General features: G+C 40.8%; 1 protein-coding gene across 2 annotated transcripts; it reads right to left on the bottom strand.

Annotated features, from left to right (window-relative positions):
- Positions 1–27,840, bottom strand: CNR1 (cannabinoid receptor 1). 2 transcript variants are annotated; one of them, XM_036870853.1, is made up of 2 exons: positions 26,861–27,840; positions 1–5,550 (listed from the first exon to the last, which is right to left on the bottom strand). In XM_036870853.1, exon 2 carries the CDS (start codon positions 5,485–5,487, stop codon positions 4,069–4,071), a length of 1,419 nt encoding a protein of 472 aa, XP_036726748.1. In that variant the 5' UTR covers positions 5,488–5,550; positions 26,861–27,840; the 3' UTR covers positions 1–4,068. The 2 variants fall into 2 exon arrangements, with proteins under 2 accessions (XP_036726748.1, XP_036726749.1); XM_036870854.1 differs by having other exon boundaries at positions 10–5,550; positions 27,285–27,344.

Below are 27,840 nucleotides of genomic sequence, written 5' to 3'. Positions count from 1 at the left end.
TTTGTGATAATCTAGAATTTTTATTTGATTCCAGGTAACTTTGGACAATAGACATGATGGGATGTTTTCTCTTTGAATAAATAACAATTTAACTACATCATTGAACTAAAATATAGCGTGGGCTTAATACATTGTAAATATTACATTAGTACTACTTCACTATAGTAATCTAATGACTGAAGCTACATTGAATAACAATCTTACTAGTACTCGTGTACAAAGTTTTATTACTAACAAAGATATTGCAGCGGTTGCAAGGATGTTACCAGCTCAACAAACATCTAACAATACAATATTCTTCTAAGAGGAAAAGTAATCATGTTTGATTTACAGACAATAAAGAGCTTTGTTTTCCACTTGAAACATTGGAAATAAGAATCCAGATCATCTGGTATCTTAATTCATATTATTACAAGGAAAGGTTTCCTTTCTTGAGCACTCTGGATCCTCAGCAGGCCTAGTACACTAAGTTTACGTGAAGATAGCTTTTAGGATGCCACAGCAATGTAAAGAAACTCTCTTATCTGAAAATTACTGATTTGTAGGCCACTGCTTAAACATCTGACCTTTTAAAAACCTATTTACATACATTCAGCCCAAACCAGTAGATAAAATGTTTTGTCTATATTACAATAGGCATTGTTAACATTTCATCAGAAGGCCAGTGCGAGGCAATTGTCAATAGCCATTGCCCAGCATTTAGGAGATTTTAAAATATCATACAAATATACAGTTAGAACGTGAGAAATCTAATTTTGCTCATGATATTGGTGGTCTCTTTTACAGACATGGGATGGCAGAAATCAATCAACAGGACAGTAAGTAGAATGCCACTCATCAAGGGCCCAAATTCTCATCTGGAGGTTGGGCCTGTCTCCTGCAATGTGGGTTTAGACGGCCAAAATTCCATGCCACTTAATGCCACATAGACCTGACTCAGAGCGACGGGAGGCTTGGGAATCATCTCAAGTGTAGGCATATGTCTGTAGCTTCTTCCAGATCTGTGTTTCTTTTACATTTATTTCATACGTAGTGGAAAATTAGGGGTTCTTGGAGACAGCTCTCCTTTTCTAAATAAAACTGTTAGTCTGGGATTGAAAGGTTCATCATTACTCTGAAGAAATTGAGCAGGTTGGCATTTGGCTCTATCTAAAGACACGTATGATGGTGAAATGCATGATCAGGACACATATGTCAGCCTCAGAGGAAAGTAGATAACTCTGAAGGTAGACCTTATAAAGCTTACTGCAATCTAAATTATATTTAAATCAATGGGTCTCATTAAGGGACTAATTAATGAATGATACTATTGAATAATAATTCTAATGAGTATATTCACTGGGGAGAACATTTGAGTCACTTGGGTTAGGAAATGATATTAAAAGTATCAGAGTGAATCGAACTCATTTAAATGTTTTAAAATGAAGGAGGTGTAACACATACATGATGATATTTCACAGATATTTCTTAGAATATCAATAAGCACCAAGTTTAGTGCTGTCAGCCCCATTGTCCCTTAATTTATTATATATGATTGAGATCTTATAAGCACAACACACTATAAAATCTACATTGCATACACACAAATACAGTTTCAAAAATGAATCCTGGAATTTTTCTACCAATAACAAGAATTTCATCTTCACCAGGTCTTCATAGCTGTGAGAAGAGCGTTGGTACTGCCTAGTGAGCTCTGAGATGTGTGGATTAATCTTCAGGGTAATTTAGAACAAAAGAGTGGCAATTCTTCAATGGAAACTAGACCCTGGTGAGTTTTTTCATAAATAATCTTTTCTCCTTCTAAAGAGATCTTATTAATCCTCTAGCACACTGAGCATATCATCTGCATATCACAGAGAGGTATAGTAAAGGAACCAGCGGGCAGATTCGAGCTGTACAGACAATTAAAAGCATCTCAGCTTGACCCACAAGCCACATTCAACCTTACACTGCAAGAAAAGACATTGCCCCATCAGGCTGCTTGGGTACCACATAGCTAGCAATCACCAGATAAATGCTAGCTCTCTGCTTTACATCAGGCTATGCAGGCCTCCTGGTCCTGCAAAAGCCATGCTTTATCTGTTTAGGGAGAAGATAGTTTGTAAATAAAATTTGTCAGAGTCAGGTGGCTTCTTAAGCATTATCAGTGCTTACTGGGAAAGGGCCTAACTGAGAGCACCCATGGCACCATTAAGGAGTATGAAACTGGGGCGTAAGAAGAAAGCAAGCCATGCTCATCTTTATGCTTTAGCACCTCTTGCTAATCAGGAACAGAGGAGAGGCCTCTTCTTTAAAGAGCTCAAACCTATACAGACAAAGCTGGGTGCTGGGTTGTCACCAAGGGCATCTGCACAAAGCACAGAAGCAGTCATATGACATCCAGGCCTTAATCACGAGCGTGTCAGCTTCTCACTGCCCTTTTCTGTCTCACCCACTGTCTGATAGGCCTTCTTACCCCATAAGCCGGATCTGGTAGTCCCACTGCAGTGAGCAAAGTATAGTGCTACTCAAACTGGGATCACGCTGCCTACACACACAACTAAAATATGTTACCACTGGAGGGTTTTATTTTAGAGCTACTTCCCTTACAATGACTTACATCTCCATGGACTTGATCAATATTAGGTGCTCAGAAACCAAACATTTCCCGACATGAACACTGTAAACACAGACCTTGACCTGAAGGTTCATTCTAGATGATTCCTTGCTAAACGCTGGTCTTATGAAATACCTAAAGGTCAGTTTAGTACTACTTGACCCAATTTCAAAGGGGGAGGGTTCTGAAGGCTTCTGGTCAGTATTTTTATCAACTAGATTTCCGGAAGAACTCAATTTTAGAAACTGAATTCATGTGCAAGAGTGCAGCAAGGGGAACAGCTTACACGTGGTCACAGTTTTCTCACTTTAGGACATTACTAGAACAGTTACAGGATAGAAACACACACACATTTATATTCACACTCACACACAGTATAATTTTACTGATCCAGACAATACTTCTTTTCAATTAAGAAAAAATGAAGACTGTTGTTTGGCCACCCAGGCATGAAATCTACTTAAACCTGAAATATAAGGATGCAATACTCTTCAAGAAAACAGCAATTGCACAGTGATAACAACATACATTAAGATTGACACATGCTGTCCTAAGAGGTCCAGTAAGAGCTAAAGTCTAACGAAAGTCGGAGATGTCAGCCAAAGTCAATATGCAGTCTCTCTTCTGTTCTGATTGTAATCCATCACCCAACAGAACAGCTATAGTCCAGACGATAATACAAGTCCTCGTATGAAAATGCAGGACTAAGAAATTTTTAAGTGTCAGTGAATTCTGCTCAAGACTTTGGACAGTCTTCAAATTCTTCTTGTTGGATTAACAGAAAAATAAACCTTTATGGTTATTTCAATGTCAAATTTAAATAGAGATATTTGAAAAAAATATTAAGGTTTCTAAAGTTATATCATGGGCAATAATGTTTTAAAAAGTGGTCTCATTGGCATATATCCACTGCTTATGTGCCATTGTTCTTGTAGAAGCCCACCTTGCAGTTTTGCTGGACTAGACAAATATAAATAACACATGGTAAACACTGATACACATCTCACAGGACACACTACATTTTACAAAATAGCTCTACTTTAGTACTATAACTGTTGTAAAAATGGACATCTTTGATTACTTCCGGACAAGTACATTTCACATGATAATGAAAGTTGTGATTACAAAGGCATTACTCATTTGATGGCCTTTTTCTATGGGTATTTGGGCTTCCAATTGTGTAGCCAAAGGTTCTCTCCTATTTCACTGAGACTTTGAAGGACCTTCCAGTCCCTTAAACAACAGGCTTTCTTCACCGTAAACCCCCGGAGAACTGAGTTTGAGGACCTACACTATGGAAACGTCAGAGAACTGAAAACTGATCACGGTGACAATCACCATTTCACTGAGCGTGGTCAACTTAAAAAAATACAACCGATGAGACGACAGACTCTTCTGGGTTTTTGAGCTTTTAAAAAAAAGAGAGAGAGAGAGAGAATTTCTTTTCCTGTGCTGCCAGGGACACGTCTGGCTCACAGAGCCTCGGCAGACGTGTCCGTGGACACAGACATGGTCACCTTGGCGATCTTGACCGTGCTCTTGATGCAGCTCTCCGCGGCCCTGTGGACGCTGGCTGCATTGTTGGCGTGTTTGTGCAGGCAGTCCGAGTCCCCCATGCTGTTATCGAGAGGCTGCGCAGTGCCTTCGCACGAGGGGAACATGCTCCGGAAAGCATGTCTCAGGTCCTTGCTCCGCAGAGCGTAGATGATGGGGTTCACGGTGGAATTCAGCAGGCAGAGCATGCTGCAGAATGCAAACACTGTCTTAATGAGCTTGTTCATCTTCCCAAAGACATCATACACCATGATCGCGAGCAGAGGGCCCCAGCAGATGATCAAAACCACCAGGATCAGGACCAGGGTCTTGGCCAGCCTAATGTCCATGCGGGCTTGGTCCGGCCGGGTCACCTGCACCTTGCCGTCCTCGGACGTGTGAATGATGATGCTCTTCTGGGTACCGCGCTGGATCATGCGGACGGCGTGGCTATGCGCCTTCCAGAGGATGTACATGTAGGCGTACACGATGAACAGCAGCAGCACGCTGGTGACCCCGATCCAGAACATCAGGTAGGTCTCGTCGATGAGAGGGAAAATGTCTGAGCACACGGATTGCAGTTTCTTGCAGTTCCAGCCCAGGAGAGGCAGCACGGCGATCACAATTGCGATGGTCCACATCAGGCAAAACGCCACCACGGCCTTGGGCCGGGTGACGATCCTCTTATAGGCCAGGGGCCTGTGAATAGATATGTACCTGTCGATGGCCGTGAGGAACAGGCTGCCGACGGAGGCCGTGAACGAGGCTGTGACCCCACCCAGTTTGAACAGAAACACGTTGGGGCTGTCTTTGCGGTGGAACACGTGGAAGTCGACGAAGCTGTAGACGAAGATGACGCTCCCCAGGAGGTCCGCCACGGCCAGGCTGCCGATGAAGTGGTAAGAAGGCCGACAGCGGAGGCTGCGGGAGTGCAGGATGACGCACAGCACCAGCAGGTTCTCCAGGACCGTAAAGGTGCCCAGCGTGAGGGACAGCACGGCGATGGCCAGCTGCTGGCTGGGGTTCAGAATCATGAAGCACTCCATGTCCATAAAGTTCTCCCCGCACTGAATGTTCTCGTCGTTCTCCTTGTAGGAGGACAGAGACTTGTTGTAAAACTCGGTGAGGTTCACCTGGTCTGCTGGGACTAACTGGGGGTGGTCTCCCGCAGTCATCTTTTCTTGGAAGGGACTCCCCCTGAAGGAAGTTAAAGGAAATTTCTGTGGGAAGTACCCTAATTTGGATGCCATGTCGCCTTTGATGTCTTCGTACTGAATGTCATTGGCACCCACGTAGAGGAGGTCTGTGGTGATGGTTCGGAAGGTGGTATCGGCAAGGCCATCGAAGATGGACTTCATCCCCCCTGTCTTCGATTAGGCCACACTCACAATGACTGAGAAAGAGCCCCGCAGCAGGAAACCCTGATGGGAGGGAAAACAGATAAGCTGAATGGGGAGAGAACAGGCAGAATTAAAACACACGAACCGCCCCCCCTCCAGAAAAAAAACGATGGTAAACATCCCTAATATGTCCCCTTGTGTTATTTCATTCCTGTCTCCGAACATAGGTAAAATCCTTGTCCGATTCTGTCAACAAAATGAGTCGATCCTTCAGTTAAAGGAAAGCTTCCCAGGGAATTCCCTGGTGGTCCAGTGGTTAGGACTCCACACTTTCACTATCGAGGGCACGGGTTCAGATCCCTGGTCACGGAACTAAGATTCTGCAAGCCACACAGAGCAGCGAAAAAATAAATAAATAAAACAAAGCCACGCATTTGATCAATGTACAGAAAAATATACCATAATAAAAATAAAAACACAATTAAGATTAAAAAAAGAAAAAAAAAACAAGAAAAGCTGTCAAAAGTTGGTGAGGTAGGGCACACACCCAACACATCTATTTCTTTCATTATTTAAGCTCTCTGGACTTGAGTCGCTGTGTGAGGCCCGCGTGGACTTCCAGGGTCTGGTGGTCAAGTGAAAGCAATGCGTCTTGGGTGTGGCTGTGTTAGGGAGTGTTTGCCACCTGGCTTCTACTATCTCTCACACACACACACAGTCCTGATGCTGGTGGGGAAAGCAAACACATGTCACACAATCTCTGCTCTTAAAGACTCTACTGCCTTGTCACACGCCTTGTCACACGGGTAAGACTGAGCATATAAGACAACCAAAGAACAAGAGAGTGTAGAGTCAAGGACTGAGTCGTGTGGCCTGTGTGTTGAGCATAAAGGCGGAGGAGGACGTTGCTGGAAACTATAGGAAGCAAGTGGCCTTAATGGGAAGATCCAGGCTCTAGCCCTGACTCCATCAGGCAAGTTCCCTCACCCAGAGAAGATGTTTGAACTGAGCCATGGCTGAGGTGAACTTCTAGAATGTCTACGCCAGCCAAGAAAAATGTTACGAAGGGTAAATTTGCACTGAGGCTTCCCGGGAAGACCAAGATCTTTAACACTGGAAAGTAGTGACAATGGACAGTGCTTCCAGACAGCAACTTCCATGAGCGGTGAGGTGACACCAGCACACACTGGAGGATGGGAGAAAGACCTGATCATCCAAGCCTTTCCAGGTGGATGGCACTGGAAATAAGGATGGCTGAGAAGAGCTGCCAGATTTTCAGGGCTCTTCAATTCTCAGCAAGGCAATTTGGCTCTGTTTCAAAATAAATGGCCAGAGAATTGGTGTTCCTATTTATAAATATTTGTTTAAAATGTGGCTATTGGGCTCTTTAGCTTATATATTAGAAATACTGAGGGCAGTCCAAGATGGCGGTGTAGAAAGATCCTGAACCCCTTCCTCCTGGAGGCCCACCTAACCTATAGCTACAAATGGAACAATTCCCTCTGAAAAAGACTTGAAAACCAGCTGAATGGCACTTCACAACAGATGATAAAAGGGCCACATCAAGATGTGTGGGAGAGGCAAATCATGATGTCGTATACCTGAAACTAAGACAATGTTCAGTGTCAATGATCTCAGTATAAATAAATAAAGAAGAAATATTTGAAGTATGGAGTGATATGTACAATCATTTTAAAAATCATAAAAGCCAATATTTTACTCACTAATTGTCTTTTTGTTGTTCCTAAACATATCACACTGTATTGGGAGGGGGCAAGAGGCATTAGCTTGGATCCAATTAAAATGTTCTGAATCCTCCTGCTAAAATACAGAGATCCCACCTATCTGAATTAATAATTCATTTTTTCATCCATTCAACAAATTGTGGCACACCCACTATGTGCCAGGCACTGTACTAGGCACTAAGAACAGAACAGTATCTGGAAAGAGCCCCTGACCACATGGAGTTCAGTGTAGCAGAGGAGACAGGCTGACCCTGTAAGTATGAGAAAGCACTGTGACAGCTACAGTCGGGGACATACAGGATGCTGTGGGAGCAGCAGTCTGGGGGTTGAAGGCGGCTTCCCCAAGGAAAGGATGTTTATGCCAAGAGTATGTAGAATTAATGTGGGTGGAGGCAGGACACGGAGACACAGAAAAAATTTTTTAATGAATACCTGAAGTGTCATGATGTGGTTTTTGTTCTGTTTGTCTAGTAGTTGGGAATAGGCACATGCTAAATGTGGCCCAGCTTCCCACATTCTGCCACCTCTAAGTCCAGGCCACCACCACTGCTCACCGGAACCCGAGTACCAGCCATGTGGCCAGTTTTCCTGCCTTTCTCTGGACTGATCCCCTTTTGATCACTTGCCAAATAAATAGCTGCTGCCGTGATCTTCATAAAAGAGGCGGCTGATTACGTGACTCCCCTATTTCAACCTCTTTGCCCTGAAGACCAAGGTCAAGTTCATTCATGAGGTTTCCCTTTCAGGCCCATGCTCTCCAGACCATCCCACGCAGCTCTTCTCTCTGCCATCTGTGTCAGCCCAGCTGAGGGCCTTTCAGATCTGACCCTCACTCCCTTGTGCCCAGAGCTCTCCACATTCTGTTCTCCCTGAGCAGGAAAGCTCTCTACCTCCATCCCCACACCCATAGGATGAAGTCCAGTAAAAGGCTTCCTTCCCAGGGTGGTCTAGCCCCTGCCTGTCTCTCCATCCCTCCTCTCACCATTCGTGGACTTGCCACTATACCAGATAATTCAGTTCCATGAACACACCAAATCCATTGCTTTTCAACTTGGTGCTTTTCACACTCCTCTGAGCAAACACCCTTTCCCTTCCTCCACCTGGTCAACTCCTTCCCCTCAGTTTGATGTAGCTCCCCTGCTCCCACCATACCCTCTTTGGGGCTCCTAGAATATCCAGATAGAGTTCTACCATGGTGTCCATAGTGTTTACTAAATATTCTAATATTTCTCCGTGTTTGCATCTGTTTTGCCCCTCCCTCCCACCCACTAGGTAGTAAGCTCACTGAGGGAAGGAATTTTATTTATCTTAGTGTTTATTCATAGCATTTAATGTAATGCCTAGTGTATAGAAGGGGGCCCTACATAAGCTGGTTGATTGAATATATGTATTTCAAAAGAGAAAAAAAATCCCTTTCCTTTTCAAGGTGGGGGAGGGATTCACCCAATCATAATGGGAATAAATAAGCATGTAGCTTGAATCAGGGTATTTATCCTAAATAGCTGCCCGATCCATTCACGCTAGAAAAATGCTCTATTTAGATGAGGTAACTGACATCGTAAATGAAAGCTGCCTGTGCAATGATTACCTAGCCTAAATACTCATGGAATGAGCCACATGACACAGGCAACTTTGGCTAGGCAGAGGTGAAGGAGAATACCGGCAATATTTTACCGGATGGTGAACAAAGCGAGCATGACAGGTAAGTCAGGAGGGCTCCCTTAGCTCCTTCATGGTCCTGCAGCCCTTTCGCACGATCAGTATAGCCTGCAATGACAGTTTGGAGGCACCACCGAACCAAGGGCCCCAAATCATCCATGGCTAACTTCTGGCATCACTCAGGAACTTACTGCTTCTTCTCTGAGCCGGTTCTGCACACCCTCCCACACTGGCAAAGGGCAAGGCACACAAGGGCTGGGAATCGCTCAACCAGAGGCAGGAGCACTAGTGCACAGACCACACAGGGACACCCAGTGTGCACTGAGAGTCTGATAAAGCCCAACCAGGTGTCCCAGGGAGGTTGACTAGCTGTGGAGGATATAAAAATAGAGGATGCAGAAATAAAAGACTGAAGTTCAACAGCCACAGTGGTTGCCCTGTGCTTCCTGGTTCCTCTATTACAATCTCTCCTGAGTCCCCAGCTCAGCCTGGCTCCACCTGTTCACTCTCAAGTGTCCTCAAGTTCCCTGTTCAGCCATCTGTCTGTCATATCCTTTCTCACATCCTCGGCTCTTCCAGAAAATGTCCTACATGTGCCCACCATTGGGCCATGTCTCTTGAGTCAAGTTTGCTCTTTGTGCAAACTTACATTCGCTCAACAACTCCACTTACATATGAAAGTGTTCATGGAACAGGAAGGACACAGAAGACAGCCACAATCTGTGAGAGCCGTTAATGGTCCTGGCACACCCTCAAATCTTACTTTTGCTTCTCAACTGCCACCCATACTGAAACACACAGCTTCCTGGCCTGGGAGATGGCTCCCTGCTCCTTGAATCACCCTTGCACACCTTCCTCCTTTCCTCCTACCCCTCCCTCTGTCTGAAATACTCATTTCCAAGTTGTCTTTCTGAGATAAATTATCTTTACCTCCTTGACCTGCCCTTCCCACCAGGGAGAACTAGTCCCCCGGTTTTCCCCTCTATTATAGACCTCATCATAGCATTTATGCATAAGTTTACATATTTATTTCCATAACTAGAATGTGCTTTCCAAGCACAGGACTGGCGTCTTTTTTTTCTTATGTGACTCACTGACCTGATAACATGATAGTAGGCGTAGGGGGGATGGGGGAGGCTGGGTTCCCTTAGAAATCTTCCCATGAACCTAATATGGTGGCAGTTGAATTTTATTAACTGATCCATGAAAGCCGTGATTTAATAATATATATTTGCCTTTTCTTAAAATTAGAAGAGAGAAAGGTAATTAGTTCAATGGACATTTGGCCTGAAGATCAAAGTTTGAGCCCAACATTTCCAAGCAGCTACTGGGGGCCAGTCCATGATCTCCATCCTATAAGTCATCTTCTCTCAAGTAACTGATTCTCCCTTCACACTGCCTAATTAAAAACTAATTTATTTGACATTTTGATTGTTTATATGTATATATTCCATTCATACAATTCAAAATGTACAAAAGGATATACAGCAAAGAGTCAACCTAACCTCTCCCATTCTGATGTTCCAGCCAAGAACTGATGTTCTTGGTACTGATGTTCCAGTACCAAGAGGCAAGAAGTTTCTTGGTACTCCTTGCAGCGATATTCCATGCATATTCAAGCAACTATATATGCATTTATCCCCTCTTTCTTTTCTTTTTAACAAACACTAATATACGTACTGTTCGGCACCTTGCTTTTCCACCTAGAAGTATATGTGAAGACAGTTCCACATCAGTACACAAAACCTCCCTTCTCATTTAGCAGCTGCCTTGAGTATCTGTTAGATGAATGTGGCCTGCCGCCTACGGATGCAGGTTTAGCTTATTTATCATCTCTTACTATTACAAATAATGCAGCCATGTCATGTTTCACATTTCTTACAGTATTGTGAATAATCTCTCCAGTCACCCAAGCTCACACCCCACACTTACCCTGGATTCCTTCTCCTTGGCCTCTATAATCAGGCAGACCACTAAGTCTTGCTGATTTTTCCCCTTTTAAGCACATATGGAGAGCTTATTATGTGCAGCTGGCCCTCTGAGCCTCTGATGTATATCAAATTATTTTCACAGTAGCCCTGTGAGTTAGATGCTATTATTATCTCCATTTTACAGATGAAAGGCACAGAGAGGGTAAGTAATTTGCCATTCACACAGCTAGTAAGGGCAGAGCCAGAATGAACTCAGATATTCTGATTCTGGAGCAGTGCTGTCCAATAAAAATGCAATGCAGAAGGCCGCTGGACATCCAATATAAGATGCACATTTTTTTTGTTGGTGGTGGTGGGAATGTAAGTTGGTGCAGCCACTATGGAAAACAGTATGGAGGTTCCTCAAGAAAACTAAAAATAGAGTTGCCATATGATCCAGCAATCCCACTCCTGAGCATATATCCAGAGAAAACTATAATCCAAAAAGATACATGTGGGGCTTCCCTGGTGGCGCAGTGGTTAAGAATCCGCCTGCCAATGCAGGGGACACGGGTTCGAGCCCTGGTCCGGGAAGATCCCACATGCTGTGGAGCAACTAAGCCCATGCGCCAAAACTACTGAGCCTGCGCTCTAGAGCCCGTGAGCCACAACTACTGAAGCCCATGTGCCACAACTACTGAAGCCCACATGCCTACAGGCCGTGCTCCCCAACAAGAGAAGCCACCACAATGAGAAGCCCTCGCACTGCAACAAAGAGTAGCCCCCGCTTGCCGCAACTAGAGAAAGCCCGCACACAGCAACAACGACGCAACGCAGCCAATAAATAAATAAATTAATAAATTAAGTAAATATATAAAAAAAAGAAAAAAGATACATGCACCCAGTGTTCATAGCAGCACTATTTGCAATAGCCAAGACATGGAAGCAACCTCAATGCCCATCAACAGATGAATGGGTAAAGAAGATGTGGCACATATATACAATGGAATATTACTCAGCCATAAAAAAGAATGAAATAATGCCATTTACAGCAATATGGATGGACTTAGAGATGATCATACTAAGTGAAGTATGTCAGAAAGACAAATACCATACGATATCACTTATATGTGAAATCTAAAATATGACACAAATGAATGTATTTACGAAACAGAAACAGACTTACATAGAAAACAAACTTATGGTTATCAAAGAGGAAAGGGAGTGGGGGAGGGATAAATTAGGAGTTTGGGATTAGCAAATACAAACCACTACATATAAAATAGATAAACAACATGGTCCTACTGTATAGCACAGGGAACTATATTCAGTATCCTGTAATAAACCACAATGGAAAAGAATATGAAATATATGTATATATCGGTTATATATATATGACTGAATCACTTTGCTTTACACCAGAAACTAACACAGCATTGTAAATCAATTATTCTTCAACAAAAAATTAAATTTAAAAAAATGCAGATTTTTTTCACATTTTAACATCCCTGAAATTTAGAGTGTATCTTATAGAGAGTAACATAGTTTCGTTGTCATAGAGCCTCTCCAGCTGGGGCTCCCCTGATGGGGTCAAGGAGATGCCCTCCCAGAGTCACCCTCCTCCAATTCCAGGAACTTCGTGGGCTTGCTCCTGGGGTCTGTCCTCCTGGAGGCCACCGGAGGCAGCTGTTTGTGGGGGAAGCGGTGTGCGGATGGGCAGCCTGGGCCGATCACACGCGTGTGCCTGCATGCGTGTGTCCTTGTGGTGCAGTGTGGGTGGGAGCAGAAGGGGGCGGGCAAAGCTGGCTCTCCTGCACCATCATGTTTTGCTGTCTAACTCCAAGGAGGCCAAAAATTCTAAATTTGAACCTGGCCTTGCAGGCCCTTGTGAAGGCATATTTGTCAAGGTAAGAGGCTGGAACATACTTTATTTAATAGTTTATGAGCTTGATTTATAGCTTCAAAATAGTTTTTAAAAAAATGGGATGCAAGCCACATAGGCAATTTTAAAATTTCCATTATCGAGGGTAAAAAGAAAAAAGTAAAAGGTGATATTAATTTTAATAATATATTTTATTTAACTCAATACATCCAAAATATTATCCTTTCAATATGTGGAACTAGCCACATTTCAAGGGCTTAATAGCCACATGTGGCTAGTGGCTACCATATTGGATATTGTTTGGATATTGATGGGTTTGGAGCTGCTTTCAACCCTTATGATACATCATCTCCCTAACCTAAGACAGGGATGCTACTATCTCCCTTCTTTTCCCCGCTGATTCCAGCCAGTCCAAGCACCAGTAATGGAGAGAACACTGAATTAGGAGTTAGCAAACCAAGATTAGTGTCAGACCTGTATTTGGGTAAGTAGTTAATCTTTCTAAAGCTCATTATTTCATCTGTAAAATGGGAAGGAGAAGGAGTAGGAGGAGGATGCCTCAATCATAGAATTGTTTTGAAAATTAAATGAAAAAAAAAAGTGCACGTGAAGTACTTAACGTAGTGCCTGGCACAAAATTTAAGTCTTCAATAAATATTAATTATTATTATCATTACTTAGTATAATGGCTCTTTGCCATATATTAATTATACTTCCAGATAACTCATTGACTTAATTAGATCATAGGCTACTTATTCAGTTTTTATTTTTGTCTCGGCACTTAAAGCATGAAGCAAATATAAGATACACACACGGGTGAGGGAGGAGGAAACTTTATTGAATGTCTATTACATTCCAGGCATTTGAGAGACTCTGCATATATTCTGTCATGAAATTGTCATGACAACTCTATCAGGTGCTTATTTATAATCCCCGTGTTGCAGATAAGGGAGTGGAGACCATTAGATTTTAAATAAATTGTCCAGAATATGAAGAGTTTGTAGCTGAACCCATGTCTCTCAGACACCAGAGTTTCTGCTTTTGGACTTCATACATGCTTTTAAGCATTAACAGTAACTAGGATAAAGCCATTTTGCATCTTACAGCATATTCTAGTCTTCCAGCTTCTTACAAACACGATTTACGGCATTTTGCCAATAGTAATTAAGACTACCTCCTACTAAATCACTCTTTCCTATCCCAGCCCATCTAGGTAAATCTGCCTACTGGCATGTCCTCAAGGATGAAAATTTTAGTATTTGGAAGAGGTATAAAGCTTCTTCAGTTAAGACGAAGGATCACAAACCTTATTTCAATAATTCAAAATATGTGTGCCTGTGATTTACTCTATATTAAGATCACCACATATGTGATCACAATTTCCCATTTTAATGTGACCAAGCACTTTCATTAAAAAAAAAACAGCTTGTTAAAACCTGAGTCAGGGCACAGTGTGGTAATGAAATATAGAGTAATTTCTACCCAATATAAGCCAACTTAAATTAAAGAATGCAGTTAAAAATATACATGGATTTTGTGCAGTTCAAGGATCTTAGCAATGTCAAAATGCCACTGTGCACAGGCTATTTTAACAGTTAATGGGATCATGGCAAGAAAACTGCGCTCTGCATTTTGGTAACTCTTTCCTTTATTTTTACATTTGGATTATTACAGTAATTTCCACCTTACTATTTTTTTTTTTTTTTGTATTGAGAGTTTTCTTGGAGAGTTCATTAGTAATATAGTTTAGGCTTTGGGGGATGCAGCTACCATTAATTTTGTTTTTGTTTGCTACTGGGAAAACCATAATTGGAAATTTCCAGCAAGATGTGTAGATGCACCTATTAAAGAAGCAGTTGGGTTTTGTTACCATTATAGTAAAAGAATGATTGAATGACATTTAAGGGGATTTTCCTAGAATTTTTCTTTTAAAAATATAAGCAACATAGTCTAACGATTTAGGCTGTACATCATGCCTTTATAACAATAATAAAAATACTTTAATAGATTGAATCTATTATTTTTAAAAAACTTCAATTTTTAGAATAACATCACCTGTTCTTTTTGCCCACCTCTCTATGCACACCTGCTTTTCTCCACCCACCACCTCCAAACTTATACATCAACTAGCAGGCTATGGTGTCATCAAGAAATTGTTATGGGTTTGGCAGCAGTATGGAGTTTTTTTAAAAAGTCTATTCAGAGTCTGTATATTTGTTTCTATAACCATTAAGGGTATAAAACATCCATGTTCTGATTAGGATGAACATGGAATAGGTCCTCAAAACAAGACTTCAAATAAAATCTTTTCTATACCAGTATAATTTAATAGCAGGCTATTTTAGATGTCATTGCCCCACTGACGACCTTCTTTGTTTCAGAGGGACACTTCAGTAATTTAGATATTTGGCACTGTTGATTCTGGAGTCAAAATCCTTGCAGCATCTCTGGGGGAACAGGCACTAGAGAGTATTTGCTTCCTGCAGGATGTCATGTCCAGGAAGGCAGAAAACCCTCTAGAAGCATCAGAAGCATTGGTGCTCCCAATATAGTTACAGACTGTATCAGCCGACCAGGCTCCTTTTCTAGATTCTAAGTTTGTAAATGCTTTAAGGAAATAATCCCAAGCTCATCATGTCTAGATTGATAGGTGTCCAGGATATCAAATGTAGGAGCCATAGGCCTTTTCTTAATCGTGTTGTTTCCCTTAGTTTGTTGGTTCTGTCTTGTTCTGCTTGGCTAACCTTATAAAAGAGCCTTGCGAATGGTTCAAGAGAAAGAAGGTGCCAGTGGATATATTTGTTTGTTATTTTCCATTCATTTCTGGGAACAAGTCTGGTTTCTCTTAATTTGATCAAGAAAAATAACTTGCTAATGTATTTCTCTAAAGTCAGTAGGGAAAATTTTAGTTGACTCTTATAACTGCATTATGTCTAAGGCACGTCCTTAATATACACTGGCAGATCTCGCGGGCCAACTTCACACTTGATGAATGATGCTTCTGTTACAGTTGAATGGGCAACTGAGTCTGTTCTAACTCTTACCTAACCAGTTGAGTTTTGGAATTATTAAAGTAGTTTGGTCACTTATTGCACCATCTTCCATAGCAAAGTCAAAGATTGACTTAGTTATCCTGATAATTCAGGCAAAAATACATAATTCTTTTTCCTTGTGTTAATGTTCTCTCTCTTTCCCATATATAAAAGAAAATTCCATTATGTTGGTAATGCTCAGTTGGTTCTGAAAGGCTTAGCTTTTCTTATATTTTGTAGCATAGAGCAGAAGTTATTAAATGTACCCTTTTCTCTGGTCTATTCTTACTAACAATATGAGCGTTACATTTTTCATTAAAAATATCAATTATTATGAACCAGATAGACATTAGGACACTTATAAGGCTATATTTCTGTTCAAATTTAACCTGAAGTATGCCTAATTATTTAACATTTATAGGCTTCTTAAAGCATAAAGAATTGCAGGGCTCAAGAAATGATGCCTTTAAACTACATCAAATTAAGCACTCACTATTAGGTGAAAATGCTAGAAGGAAAGCCTATCACAAAAGCAAATTAATGATACAGATGAACTGATTCCTTGGATTTGTTGACTTTTATAACCAATTCCATTAATCATTTAATTTTGCTCTGCTGTTTTGGTGTTTCCTCCTACCAAGTGCCTTTGCTTGTTTGGCGCAGGGGGGAGTGGGGTAAGGGAGATACATTTTCTATATAAGCTGTAAGGAGCATAATTGAAGCAGCCTTCCCTTAAAATAGAATTTGCAAAGTTTTCAATTCAATAGAAGCCCTGGCCCATGTACAAAATACTCCGTAAGATTGTCTTTATCTTGCATGAGATTTGATCAATAAAGGCCGAAAGCAATATGCAGAACCCAGGGGGCAGGTAATCTTGACAGTTCATTGCCAAGGACAACAGTGGTTTAAAGCGTGCTACCTGTTGTCCAATGGAGCAGCATACTTTTCAGTTTCTTCATTCATCTTTCAACAAAAAGTATCTTCTCTTTGAATCCATGAACAGACACATGAAGTCGAACTAAAAACAGAGTCTTTTTTCCCCAGGCTCAAATCTCAGTGATTGGGTGACTAGGGTGATTAGATGTACGACAGAGAAAATTCCAGTTCCCAAATATTTTCAATCAGAAACATCTTTATGTGCCATGCATCATGCAAGGATATGTATTATTTTTAATATTTACATGAATTAGGTGCTATTACAATTCCCATTCTACATATGAGAAAACTGAGGCTTAGAGAGGTACAGCTTTGCCCAGCATTTCCCACTAGAGAGAATGGAGTTAGAACTTCAACCCAGGTCTGTATAACTCAACGTCCCTGCTCTCAACTTCGAGGTCCAGGAACCATTTAATAAGACTGTCTTCTTTCCACTTCTAAGGAAAGGGAAGAATCAATTTTGAGAAAGGAGGTAATAAATAGTACTTAATAATTTTACACAATGAACAACTAAAATCTGAAGGAATGCTCTATTGACAGAAAAAAGTTGCCCATAGCACTTGCAAATCATCCTTGTCCCATGGGCTTTAGGGACAAAGTATGAGAATTAACTATGAGCTATAAATCCTAGACTTGGATTAGCACCTTATTTGCAATCAATGGCTGTTGGCAAGTAATAAATAAAATCTAACTTGTCTTTGCCACTAATTTTAAAAATTACGTATATATTTTTTTCTTCAGTAGTCAATTATAAAGATTATGGACAGTTATGATAGTTTCCATTACACCAGCGAGGAACAGAGAGGGCACCTTCTTTAGGTCTGAATGAGACATGACTGTTGTTAGTCGACAAAAGCTTGAAACATCCATTGCCCATACGGAGATATTCAAACTCAAAGGAAATCACTCCACTTCCCACCATGAGCAGGGTGATTTTCTTAAGGCCCAGAGAGAGGATGCCTCTCTCTGGTCAGTTCTTAAGATCTTGCCTGGAATCAAGGCAGAAGAAACTATGTAATCGTCATTTGGGCTCCAACAAGGGAGTGCCTGTGACTCACTCTTGGCACCCAAAGGGCACACAGCTGTGTTACTACAGCAAGGCGGCAGATGGATATAAAGTTATTGGCTCCTTACATGCTTCGTGTAACGTATTTTTGTTGGGCATGTGCTCTGTGCTAAACACTGTAGACATTGTCTATTCATGTATCACACCTGGATAACGGATACAGGTCAAGGAAGCAAGGGAAAAGATTCTCCATTCCAACCAACCCATCCAATAGCCCATCCATCTGCCCTTCCCCTCCCACAGAAGACAGAGTTGAGTAGGATATGAATACAAGTAATAGGCAGATGATACTTCATCATCAAATAGTACTGGCTTGGGTAAATTCCCTTCCTATATGTGCTTTGAGGTTTTCTCCCTGGAGAGATGATTGGCAACGCTGAGTCATCCCCTAGCAGTCTTTCTTGTGTCTAAACCCTTCAAATCATGAACACCTTGAGAGTAGGGACCTGTATTATATGTTCTTGAATGTCCTCTGCCTGGCACAGGGCCTGGCACAGGGTATGTACTCAATGCCTGTTTACTAAATGAATGTTGGCAGTAGAGCAGAGCTATCCTAGCGGAATGACTTTTAACTGTGGATAGTTTTCCTTGGCATAAAGTCAGTTGATCATTAGGGAAGTAAACCTGAGTCTTGGTCTTATACAAACATCCAACTGGAAAGAACTACCCAGATGTAAAAGTTACATGAAAGGCATCAACAACTGTTTATCCCAGGATCTTTGATCTCAGTAGCAAACGGAAATTATATAGATGGCAAGTAGAAGTTATGGGCAAAGATCAGGTATTTACTTTCTATTCTGATCCTTGTTGAGCCTGAGTATGTACTATGAACCTCAACGTTTTGCCATATAACAATGATATATAAGGAGATTTTTGTGAGATGCACAACTGTGAATGAATCCTAATTATATGCTGTTGATAGACCTTTAAAGACAGTGTATGAAATTATGATTATAATGGACTTTTTCCTTCCCTCAAATGCATGCTATTATGCACTGATTTTTCCCAGATGGGTTTCTCCGTGTGCAAGTGTGTTTTCAAAACAACTTATCAAGAGAAGTTATGTGAAAATTCAACCACTAGATGGAGTGGCTTTTATAAGCCCTCAGGAATCAATTTGTTACTCTGTTCAGTGGACATGGCTCTTGCTTTGGTTGAGCAACTTTTCCTGCTAACAACATTTTATGCGTTTTACAACTGAATTAATTTAAACATAAATAAGAAAATATGTTAAAGAGGGTTAAAATGTGTTATTACTATTGCCTACAAAAACAAAATTTCTAATTGCTTTTCTGAGGCAAAAGGGCATTGAGAAAATCTAATATATTGATAAAAATTAATTGTGAGTATTTGGAATTGTGCCTCAAGAAAGTAATTAAGAATGAGTAAAGGAAAGTAGTTATACTGAAAACAAATGACATGTTTATGCCAAGAGATGCTAAAAGTAAGAATGGAATGTCTCAGGAGCCCAAAATCAATTCTAATAACAAACTCAACTCATTTCTATTTTATGAAACATTTGGCTTTCCAATTTTCAAATATAAAATCACCAACACAGGTTGTAACTCTGTGATGAAAAAGAATGGAAAATTATTTTCTATCATTACAGAAGCTAAAATGGAATATTTCACAAGAGAAGTTAATATTTGTTTAAATACTCATACAAATCAAGGATACACTTGTTTTCTAAATAATTCAATTTCCTTCCTATCATTTTCTCACTGGAATAATTTTAAACATTTTTATTGTGTGTAAGTTCAGGGTTCCATTTAAACATGATTTTAAAAACCAGGTACTTACATATCACCGACTTTAGTTGAAAACCACCTACTTTAATAAAAAAAATTTTTCAGTGTGTATCTTGTATAAATTTTTCTGTTTATACAAGATATAAACAGAAAAATATGCTTTCAAGATGTAAATTAAAATGTACAAACAGAACTAGAAGAACTTGGTTTCAGTAATGATGTAAAGTATGCTTTGGAAATGTAGTAACAAATTGGATGCAAGTACAGAGTTTTTATGCCATTGAAACCATGAGGTAGTTCTATTATACTTAAGAGTTTGACCTTGAGTCATGGTTTGTGTGCTACAACTATGTGATTTTGAACAGAGTTGAGAAACTAAAAGTATTCAGGAAAAGTGACGTGAAGATAAAGAACTAGGAAATAAGATAGTTGAGCATAGGCTGGACATCCCAGGGTGCACCTTAAAGAACAGTCTGAGAAGTCACATGTGGTTTGGAAGAGCACACAGAGTCAGTTATTTAATAGGTCAGTGGTTCTCAAAGGATGCTCTCCCACCAGAAGCATCAGCACCACCTGGGAACTTGGGAGAAATGCAGTCTCAGGTCCGACCTCGGACCTACAGAATCAGAAACTCTTTTTCTGGGTTGGGGCACATCTGTGTTTTCACAAGGCCTCCAGGAGATTCTAAGACACTCTAAAATCTTAGAACCATTGTTAAAGATGGAAACCTGTGAAAAAGACTAGATGGGGGAGGAAAATAGAAGTAGCCTTTAAGAAGAATTGAGGTGAGATAGGAAGAAATAATATTCTATGAGCATAGGTTTTTCGATCATTGAAGTGGATGGTGAAGGAAGCCTGTTCATGATAAAGTAGTCTCCCACAGAAGATCTTTAAAACCAAGGCTTTTTCTATTTGATTGGAGTAGAACAATGTAGTCTAGCCTGAAAATGAGCATAAGAGTGAAGAACCTCTCAAGGATTTTCAGTCTACAATCCAGAGCTTCTCTGCACTTTTTCAGGTAACTTATTTGCTAGATCTTTTGTCCAGCAAAGAAGAGTGGCTTCAAGACATAACATGTACTTACCCAGTAAGCAGACATAAATTAAAAACTGCATACCATTTTCTCTTAATTCTATTTACAAAGTCTATGTAAAGTTTGATAGGACTGCTAACCACGTCTATCAGCACCGTTGTGAAGGAACCCGTGACTACTGAGCATAAAAGAACAGGAAAAAAGTAAAAGTAAGTAACACTCCAGCTGATTTCCTTTTTAAGCTGGAAATGTTTCTATTTGTTCTTCTTTTGCCAAAACCATAAAATAATGTATCACGGGAGGTGAACCCAGAAAATGACAAACTAAAATGGAAATTTTGCAGTAGGCCCAAGTAATGCAAATCTACTGCAAATTATCTTACAGAGTTACCCTGGTAATTATGCAATTTGCACTGCTTATAGCTGGCAGGGATCTTTCAAAAATGCCTACAAGTTATAAATATATGGAAATGTATCCCAAAGCACTTAAATATATGACTCTGGGCAGACTGTTCCCTCTCTAATTATTTCATCAATAAACATGGATCATAGATTACTCATAATTAGTTTCCTTGGCCGAGGACTAAAATCATTCAAAGGTTTCCCTTTTTAAAAATTTGTATGAACTTAGATCTAATTTCCAAAAGTAGTTGTACATTTTCCAAAGTCAAATTCCCACATAGACAAAGATACAGATTTCTTTGGACAATCTTTTGCTTACTTTAGTTATGAGTTAAGTTGTTTAATTTTTTTCTCTTTAGTTTTTTTTTTCCTTTTTCTCCACATGCATATCGCTTGTTCACCACAACTTGTACAAAAGCTAGAGAAAACATTTACAAATTCTGGTAGCAATGCATTAAAATGAGTTGAAAATATGGTCCATTTAAGAAGTTACACTGGAATAAACCAAAATACACAGATCACAGTGGTATTAAAATAAGCTCTCTTACAAAGAATAAATCAAGTTGATTTATTTTTAAATATAGCTGGGTTAAAAGCAAACAAGAGTGACAAAGGCATACTATCTATGATATTGGTTCACTTGCTATATTAAAAACATCTTCTTTAGCCACCTGACCAACAGCAATCAATGTTATAAAATTTCCTAGTACAAATGTCCAATGTGAAAGTAGAATTTTTTTTAAAGCATACTGGAATTTATCACCAATTTAAATGTAAAACTCCTTTTAACTCAATTTACAGAACTCATATTGACTCCAATTTTCTTCTCTAAGTATATGGTCTAAGAACGAATAAAGAAATGATAAAGGAAAGAGGGGAACCCTCCCATTTCAACATAAACTTTGAAAAACATTATTTCCTAATAATATTTTATTTTAATTATATTTAAATATACTACTGACATACACAGTTTGTGAAAGCATTTGCCAGTATATTCAACTCCCACAACAGATTGCCTGGCATGTCTTTGAAAAATGCTTCTGCTTTTCCTTAAAAAGCAATGGAATTTGCTAGTGGGAATAAAGAAATACATATCACACTGTCAAATTTTGGAAACTATGCTGCACTTTACCTTCTGAAGTTAAAAAAAAATTTTAGTGCTATTCAGAGTTGATAATGGTGGTAAGGAATCATGCCAAAGGTATCAAATCTCTCTTCAACGAATCCAAACTCTAAACAATTAAGAATCCAAATTTGAGTGGAAAAATAAGACATCAGATAATAAAATATCGTACTCCTAGGGAAAAATGATTTGCCACCTGTGTTAGGAGAAAAGGGAACTTAAATCCCTTGTTGCATTCAAAACTGCAAAATTTATTTTAATAACTTATTCAAAAATACAGACTATAATGCAATAACAGTGCAGGGGGTTAAAAAAAAAAAAGCTGGCTAAAGAAACACTGATTCCCATCAGACCATTCTCAACTGGCATGTTCAATAAGAAAAGAAAAGAAAACAAACAAAGCAAAACTTTTGAAAGCCTTCCTAAAGTGCAGGTGTGAACATTTCTCCAGTTGGGGCTAAAACAGAATTCACGGTGTTTTGAAACAACTGCTATGACTCTGCCAGGCCTATTTGCTCAGGTTTGGGGTGTAAACAATTCTTTCCTCAAAAACCCATACAAACACAACTCTGAACCTCAGAATTCCATGCTCGCTAAGTTATGAAATTAACCTGTCCAAATGAAACTTTCAGAGGATATCCCAAAGTTATTCACCAATAATCTATATGGAAAGTACTTCAAATATATGGAAAATAGCCATAAAAACTAGATCAAGAATATATTTGTGATCACAACTGCCCTAGAAAAACTGTTATAATGAAATGTACTTTATTTTCCATAAGGCACCCTGTTCAGTGAAGAAGTATGACCCAGGAAAGATTTTCAGTAAATATTTTATGTTAATAACTAGAGGTAATCACACTGATTACTTTATGTAATGGCTTTGACCTCTGATTACTGATATGTCATAAACATATCTATTATCCATGCAAACCTGTTTGAGATAGAAGTTCATCTAACCTCAAACCATTTGAAGAGTACCAAGGAAAGCACTGGAAAACCACTAAAAGAGCCTTCCCCTTTCCCCCTCACAAATTTCCTGTAGTTTTAACTTAGTTGTGATAGCCTTATAATGTGTTATATCCAACAAATATACCTATACTAACATGCATCTTGTGACACAGTAATAACCTTGTATATCTTCTCCCAACTTTCTTCCAAAATTAATAACCAATCAGCAAGATTGGTGAAAACTGTGTTAAACACATCAGTCGGTGTTTATGAGAAAACTATAACCGAATGTGGTTCTGCCCATCCTAGCATCTTTGCAAGATTTTTAGAACACAGGACACTGGAACAGATTTCCACTATCCTGGAGAATAAGAACAGCCTTGTTTTGATTCAAGGTGGATACTTCCTTTTGCCTTCAGTCTTCCATGTCCTCTGCATAGCTGCCTTGAATTTGGACATTTCCCCAAATTTGTAGTATTTATTTAAAATCTGAATCATATGTTCAAATATATCAAGGCAACATGTCTCAGTTTTTATTTCGGTCTTGATATATGTCTTTGAAAAAGTTTCTTCAGACATATTTATAAAAGTGTATTTACATATCCTGGTTATCTTAAATTATGCAGTCTATAACTTGACATTTTGTAAACTATGGATGACATTATTTCTTTTAGTCCAGAAAATATCTGGGAGAAATCTGAGTTGATCTGTAATATGTTATAAAGTTAACCTAATCTAAGAATATACAGATTAGCGAATTAAATGGTTATCAAAGCATTAAACAGCAATTCAGTTACAAATTGTTGAACCTCCGGTCCCTCAAAAACAGCATTCATGTGGTTACAATATAAGGTTAACATTATTATGAGAACAGGATTAGGAAAGAGCTGGAGATTCAGGGGGGAAAATAGGAAGTTAAAATTTTGCCAACACAAAATACATCCATTGGTTTTGATTTCCTCTTATTCTTTAACTCCTCGACCAACTTTCAGTCAAGAAAAGCAAAATCAGCAGAGCTTTCAGCCCCTCAAAATATAGATATGCAATATATAAACCTGCCCTGGCATAATTTTTCACAACAATGTTAGGTCCAGGTCACTTCAGAGTCAGAAGCAGAATTATAAATAATTTAAACCCAAAGGCTGTCTTCACTCTCATTTGTTACTTCAATTAGAAAGTGATGAATACAAAAATAAAAGAGACAGACTTACACTGGTGGAGACAACGGCATCCCTTTAGAATGAAAGAGGAATGAAAGCTCTCATCTGTGTGCTTCATGCAACTGAGCTAACATCATTACCCCAAGAATAACAGTCAGCAAACTAACAGACAGGCTCCATCTTCCTAACCAAATTCAAGACCCTATAACCAAATCTCGTTTTACTCATCATGTGTTGTTAGGTATTTCCAAATTTGATTTATTACTCTTTTTTGCAGCATTCCTAGAGAGCTAATTATGGGAAATAATCCCTCTCCTTATTAGGCCAACTGTTTTCTGGGAAGAAACATTTGGTAAGCCTGGTGAACTATAAACTGCTATTATAGGTTCCATTTCATAACAGTTTATTCTAATACAGCCGAGAATTCCAATTCTAATTCCACATACTAATATGTAAGACAACCTAGGAGCTTGTCTAAATATCCTGGTGGTTCAGATTAATTCAGTCAAAGCAAAGAAGAATGTCACACGATTGTTTTGAGTGAGTTTTTCAGGCTTTGCCTTAGTAATAAGCTGACACCGCATACTAAATACATATCAACACAATCACTGGAACTGCTTCTTTCTTGAGAAAATAGGTAAACCGATTCAAGGAGTTTTCTTTTGGAAGAGACTGTGATAGGCCACAAATGTAGTGGTTCTTCTGGAGAATTTCATTCCCAGCAGTTTCGTCTTGGTAACATTTAACAATTTCACTATTTTAACATTTTGAAATGCCAAAAAGAACACACTGATCCTGCAGCTAGGCTTATTAGAGAAGAACAATCTCACAAGCGAGACAGAGAGGCACGTGGTCCACTGGGAAAAGGGTAACAGAAAAAGACAGAAAACAGTGGATAACAAACAAAGCCGAGCACTACTCCAACGTGAGATCAGATTTTTCACTAGAAGGTGAAACTTCGCACGCCAAAGTAAATAATATCACCTAGGGCTTGTTTAAGGGACTAGGCATAACATTCTTTTTATATGCACAGGTACTGATGCTATTAAAAGTTGGGGGGGGGTGGTGTCATGAATATAATTTGCCTTCCTAACAACGAGTATGCAAGCATAGTAATTTTATCTTTGAAAGGTCAGAACTGAGCAGTTGCCCCCTGTGGCATCATGTTACCCCCAGGGAGACTAAGGAACACAATGAGACCTTTCCCCATCAGACACTTGATACCTACCTCAGCCAAGATTGCTCCTTGCCTGGAGTGGGAGACATCTTTGGAACAAAAAGAGTTCATTTACAGTAAGTTCTCTTGATAACCTAAAAACGGATTCGTTTTTAAAAACCATGTCCAAGCGTCTTGCCCAACTGTGGTAACTGCTATTGTACCTACAGAAACCGCCTGCAGTATGCAACGTTTAAAATTCTGGAGGTGTGTGGATTCTGTTCATGTATGGATAATCAGAAAATAATCTGTCTCACTTAAGAAACTATACGTAGCCTTTTATTTTAAGAACACTGCTTTTAACTGAGTTAGAGAGCGGGGGAGGGGCAAGGAGTACCAGGAAAAAAAGGACAGAGAAAAATCAATCAGTATGTCTTCTCTTGCAAACTGTCAGTAGGGTGGGATTAGAAAAGCAACACCTTAAATCAGATAAAGTCCTATGGGCACCTTAAAGGTTGGTTGCTCTGAGCTTCTCAATATTCTGCAAAATAGATTGATGGCAGTGGTCACCCACGGATACTCAGTGTACACTTAGTTTCCCCGGAGAGATTCAATTTCCCCCATTGTTCAAAAGATATTAACTTGGTATTAAAAATGAGAAGAAGTTATGGGACCCACTGAGATATATTTCAACACCTTTAAAACCAGTAGATGTGTCCTAATTTCTTATTGGATTAAATGCCCGCGGATGCTAATACATCAAGAAAGCAACAACAAAGGCAAGAAGAGCACTTATCTGAAGGAAAATTAAAAAAACATGGGAGACACAATGATTAATAGGTGACTAAATTTTTTCTCATCTGTTTAATTAAAAACTAAAATCAGAAACATGCATGTTGCTTCTAAACTTTCAAACAACCAAATGACAGTTTCTCACGTCTGTCACAGGAAACACATTTTCATTCAGGAGCTGATCCGTTTGTGATTGTGAGCCTTGGCAAGAAATGTCTCTTAAAAACACAACGTCAACTTTTTTCATCTAACAGCTAGTTCTGAATTAAATGGTTCCATTACTTCAAATTGAGATATCAGCTAAATGCTCGTTCATTTTTCCTCAAAGAAGGGTGGTTCCTGTAGCTATATTTTTATATGCAAAAGTTTATTATTTGATATACATTCCTTTATATGACATTTAATATTTGACTTTAGACAGTTTTCAGGTTTGGTGCAGAGATCGATGTATTTCTCCGGGAAGACTTAGTTGCTGATATGGCTTAGAAGCATCAAGTACCAACTCAAGCGCCCGTTTTTCAAACATGCACAATTACACATTTTCCACAAACAGACGTCAGTGCATACAGAGAGCCAGGTGCACACACATTCAATAACTAGTAAATGGTAGAAACCTCCAGAAGTAGCACAGACCACAGTTAACAGGCTGGGGCTCTACGGCTTAGTAAACACCGATGCACAATTCGCTCACACGGAATAAGAACTCCACGAAGGACACTTGGGGACCACACTGGTCAGCACCCGAGGGGGCGGGAGGCGGAAGAAGTATTTACAAACGCAACTCTGCCAGGTCTTACCCTTCGCATCCCCCGGTCCTCGCGGGAGAAGCTCCCTCGGCACCTCTTGCCCAGCGCAGGGGCTGCTTCTCTGCTAGAACGAAACGTCCCCCGCCCCGCGCCCCGACTCTACGGAGAGCTCTGCCGGGAGCCGAGGCACCCCGCCCGGGCCAGGGGAAGGCACTGGCGCCGCGGGAGCCGAGCAGAGGCGGAGGCGGAAAAGAAGTGGAGCAGGAAGGGGTGGCCGAGGGAGTCGCGAGAGGGAGGCGGCGCCGGCGCGGGGATGCGGGCGAGGCCGGGTGGGGTGGGGTGGAGCGGGGTGTGCCTCCGTCGGTCGGTCAGTAAGTCGGTCTGTCCGCGCAGCCCGCGCGCCGGCGTCCCCTGCCTCGAGCGCCCGCCCGCGACAGAGATCGGGACTGGCGCCCCCTCCGTCCGCGAGCCTCACCCCTTCCCGGGGCTCTTCGCTGGGTCCTCCCGCTCGCCCCGCCGGGCCCACCGTTTTCCGCCAGCCCGGGCGCCCGTCGCCTGGTCGGTTCGCGCGGTCCCTGCCTCTCCCTCCGCTCGCGCTCTGTCTCTGGCTCCCTCTCGTTCCGGTCCCATTTATGAAGCGCGGTCCCATCACGTGTTAATGAGCCTTTGTCCTGCCCTGGCAGCAGCGGCGGCACAGACACCGCCGAGGGAACTGCGCGGGGAGGGATGGGCGCGCGGCGCCCGTGGCTCCAAACTTTGCTGGCGCTGGGGATCCGCCGCGGCGCCGGCCCCGGGGCCAGAGGGGACGAGCCTCTCCGGGCCGCGTCACCTACTTCTCTTCCTCCTCCTCCTCCTCCTCCTCCTCTGCCGCCGCCGCCGCCGCCGCCGCCGCGGTCCCCAGAGCTCCCACCGCCATGACCTGGCTCTCCTGCCGGATACCCTCACACCCTGGCCGAGCCAAGAAGGGGCTCGTGCCTGCGCCGTCTCCGACCTCGGGCCATTAATCACACGCGTCCCGGCAGCGCGCGGCG

This window comes from Balaenoptera musculus, chromosome 12, assembly GCF_009873245.2.
Source record: "Balaenoptera musculus isolate JJ_BM4_2016_0621 chromosome 12, mBalMus1.pri.v3, whole genome shotgun sequence".
Classification (NCBI taxonomy): domain Eukaryota; kingdom Metazoa; phylum Chordata; class Mammalia; order Artiodactyla; family Balaenopteridae; genus Balaenoptera; species Balaenoptera musculus.
Note: the sequence above shows the minus strand (reverse complement) of the source record. Positions and strands in the feature narration are given on the sequence as shown.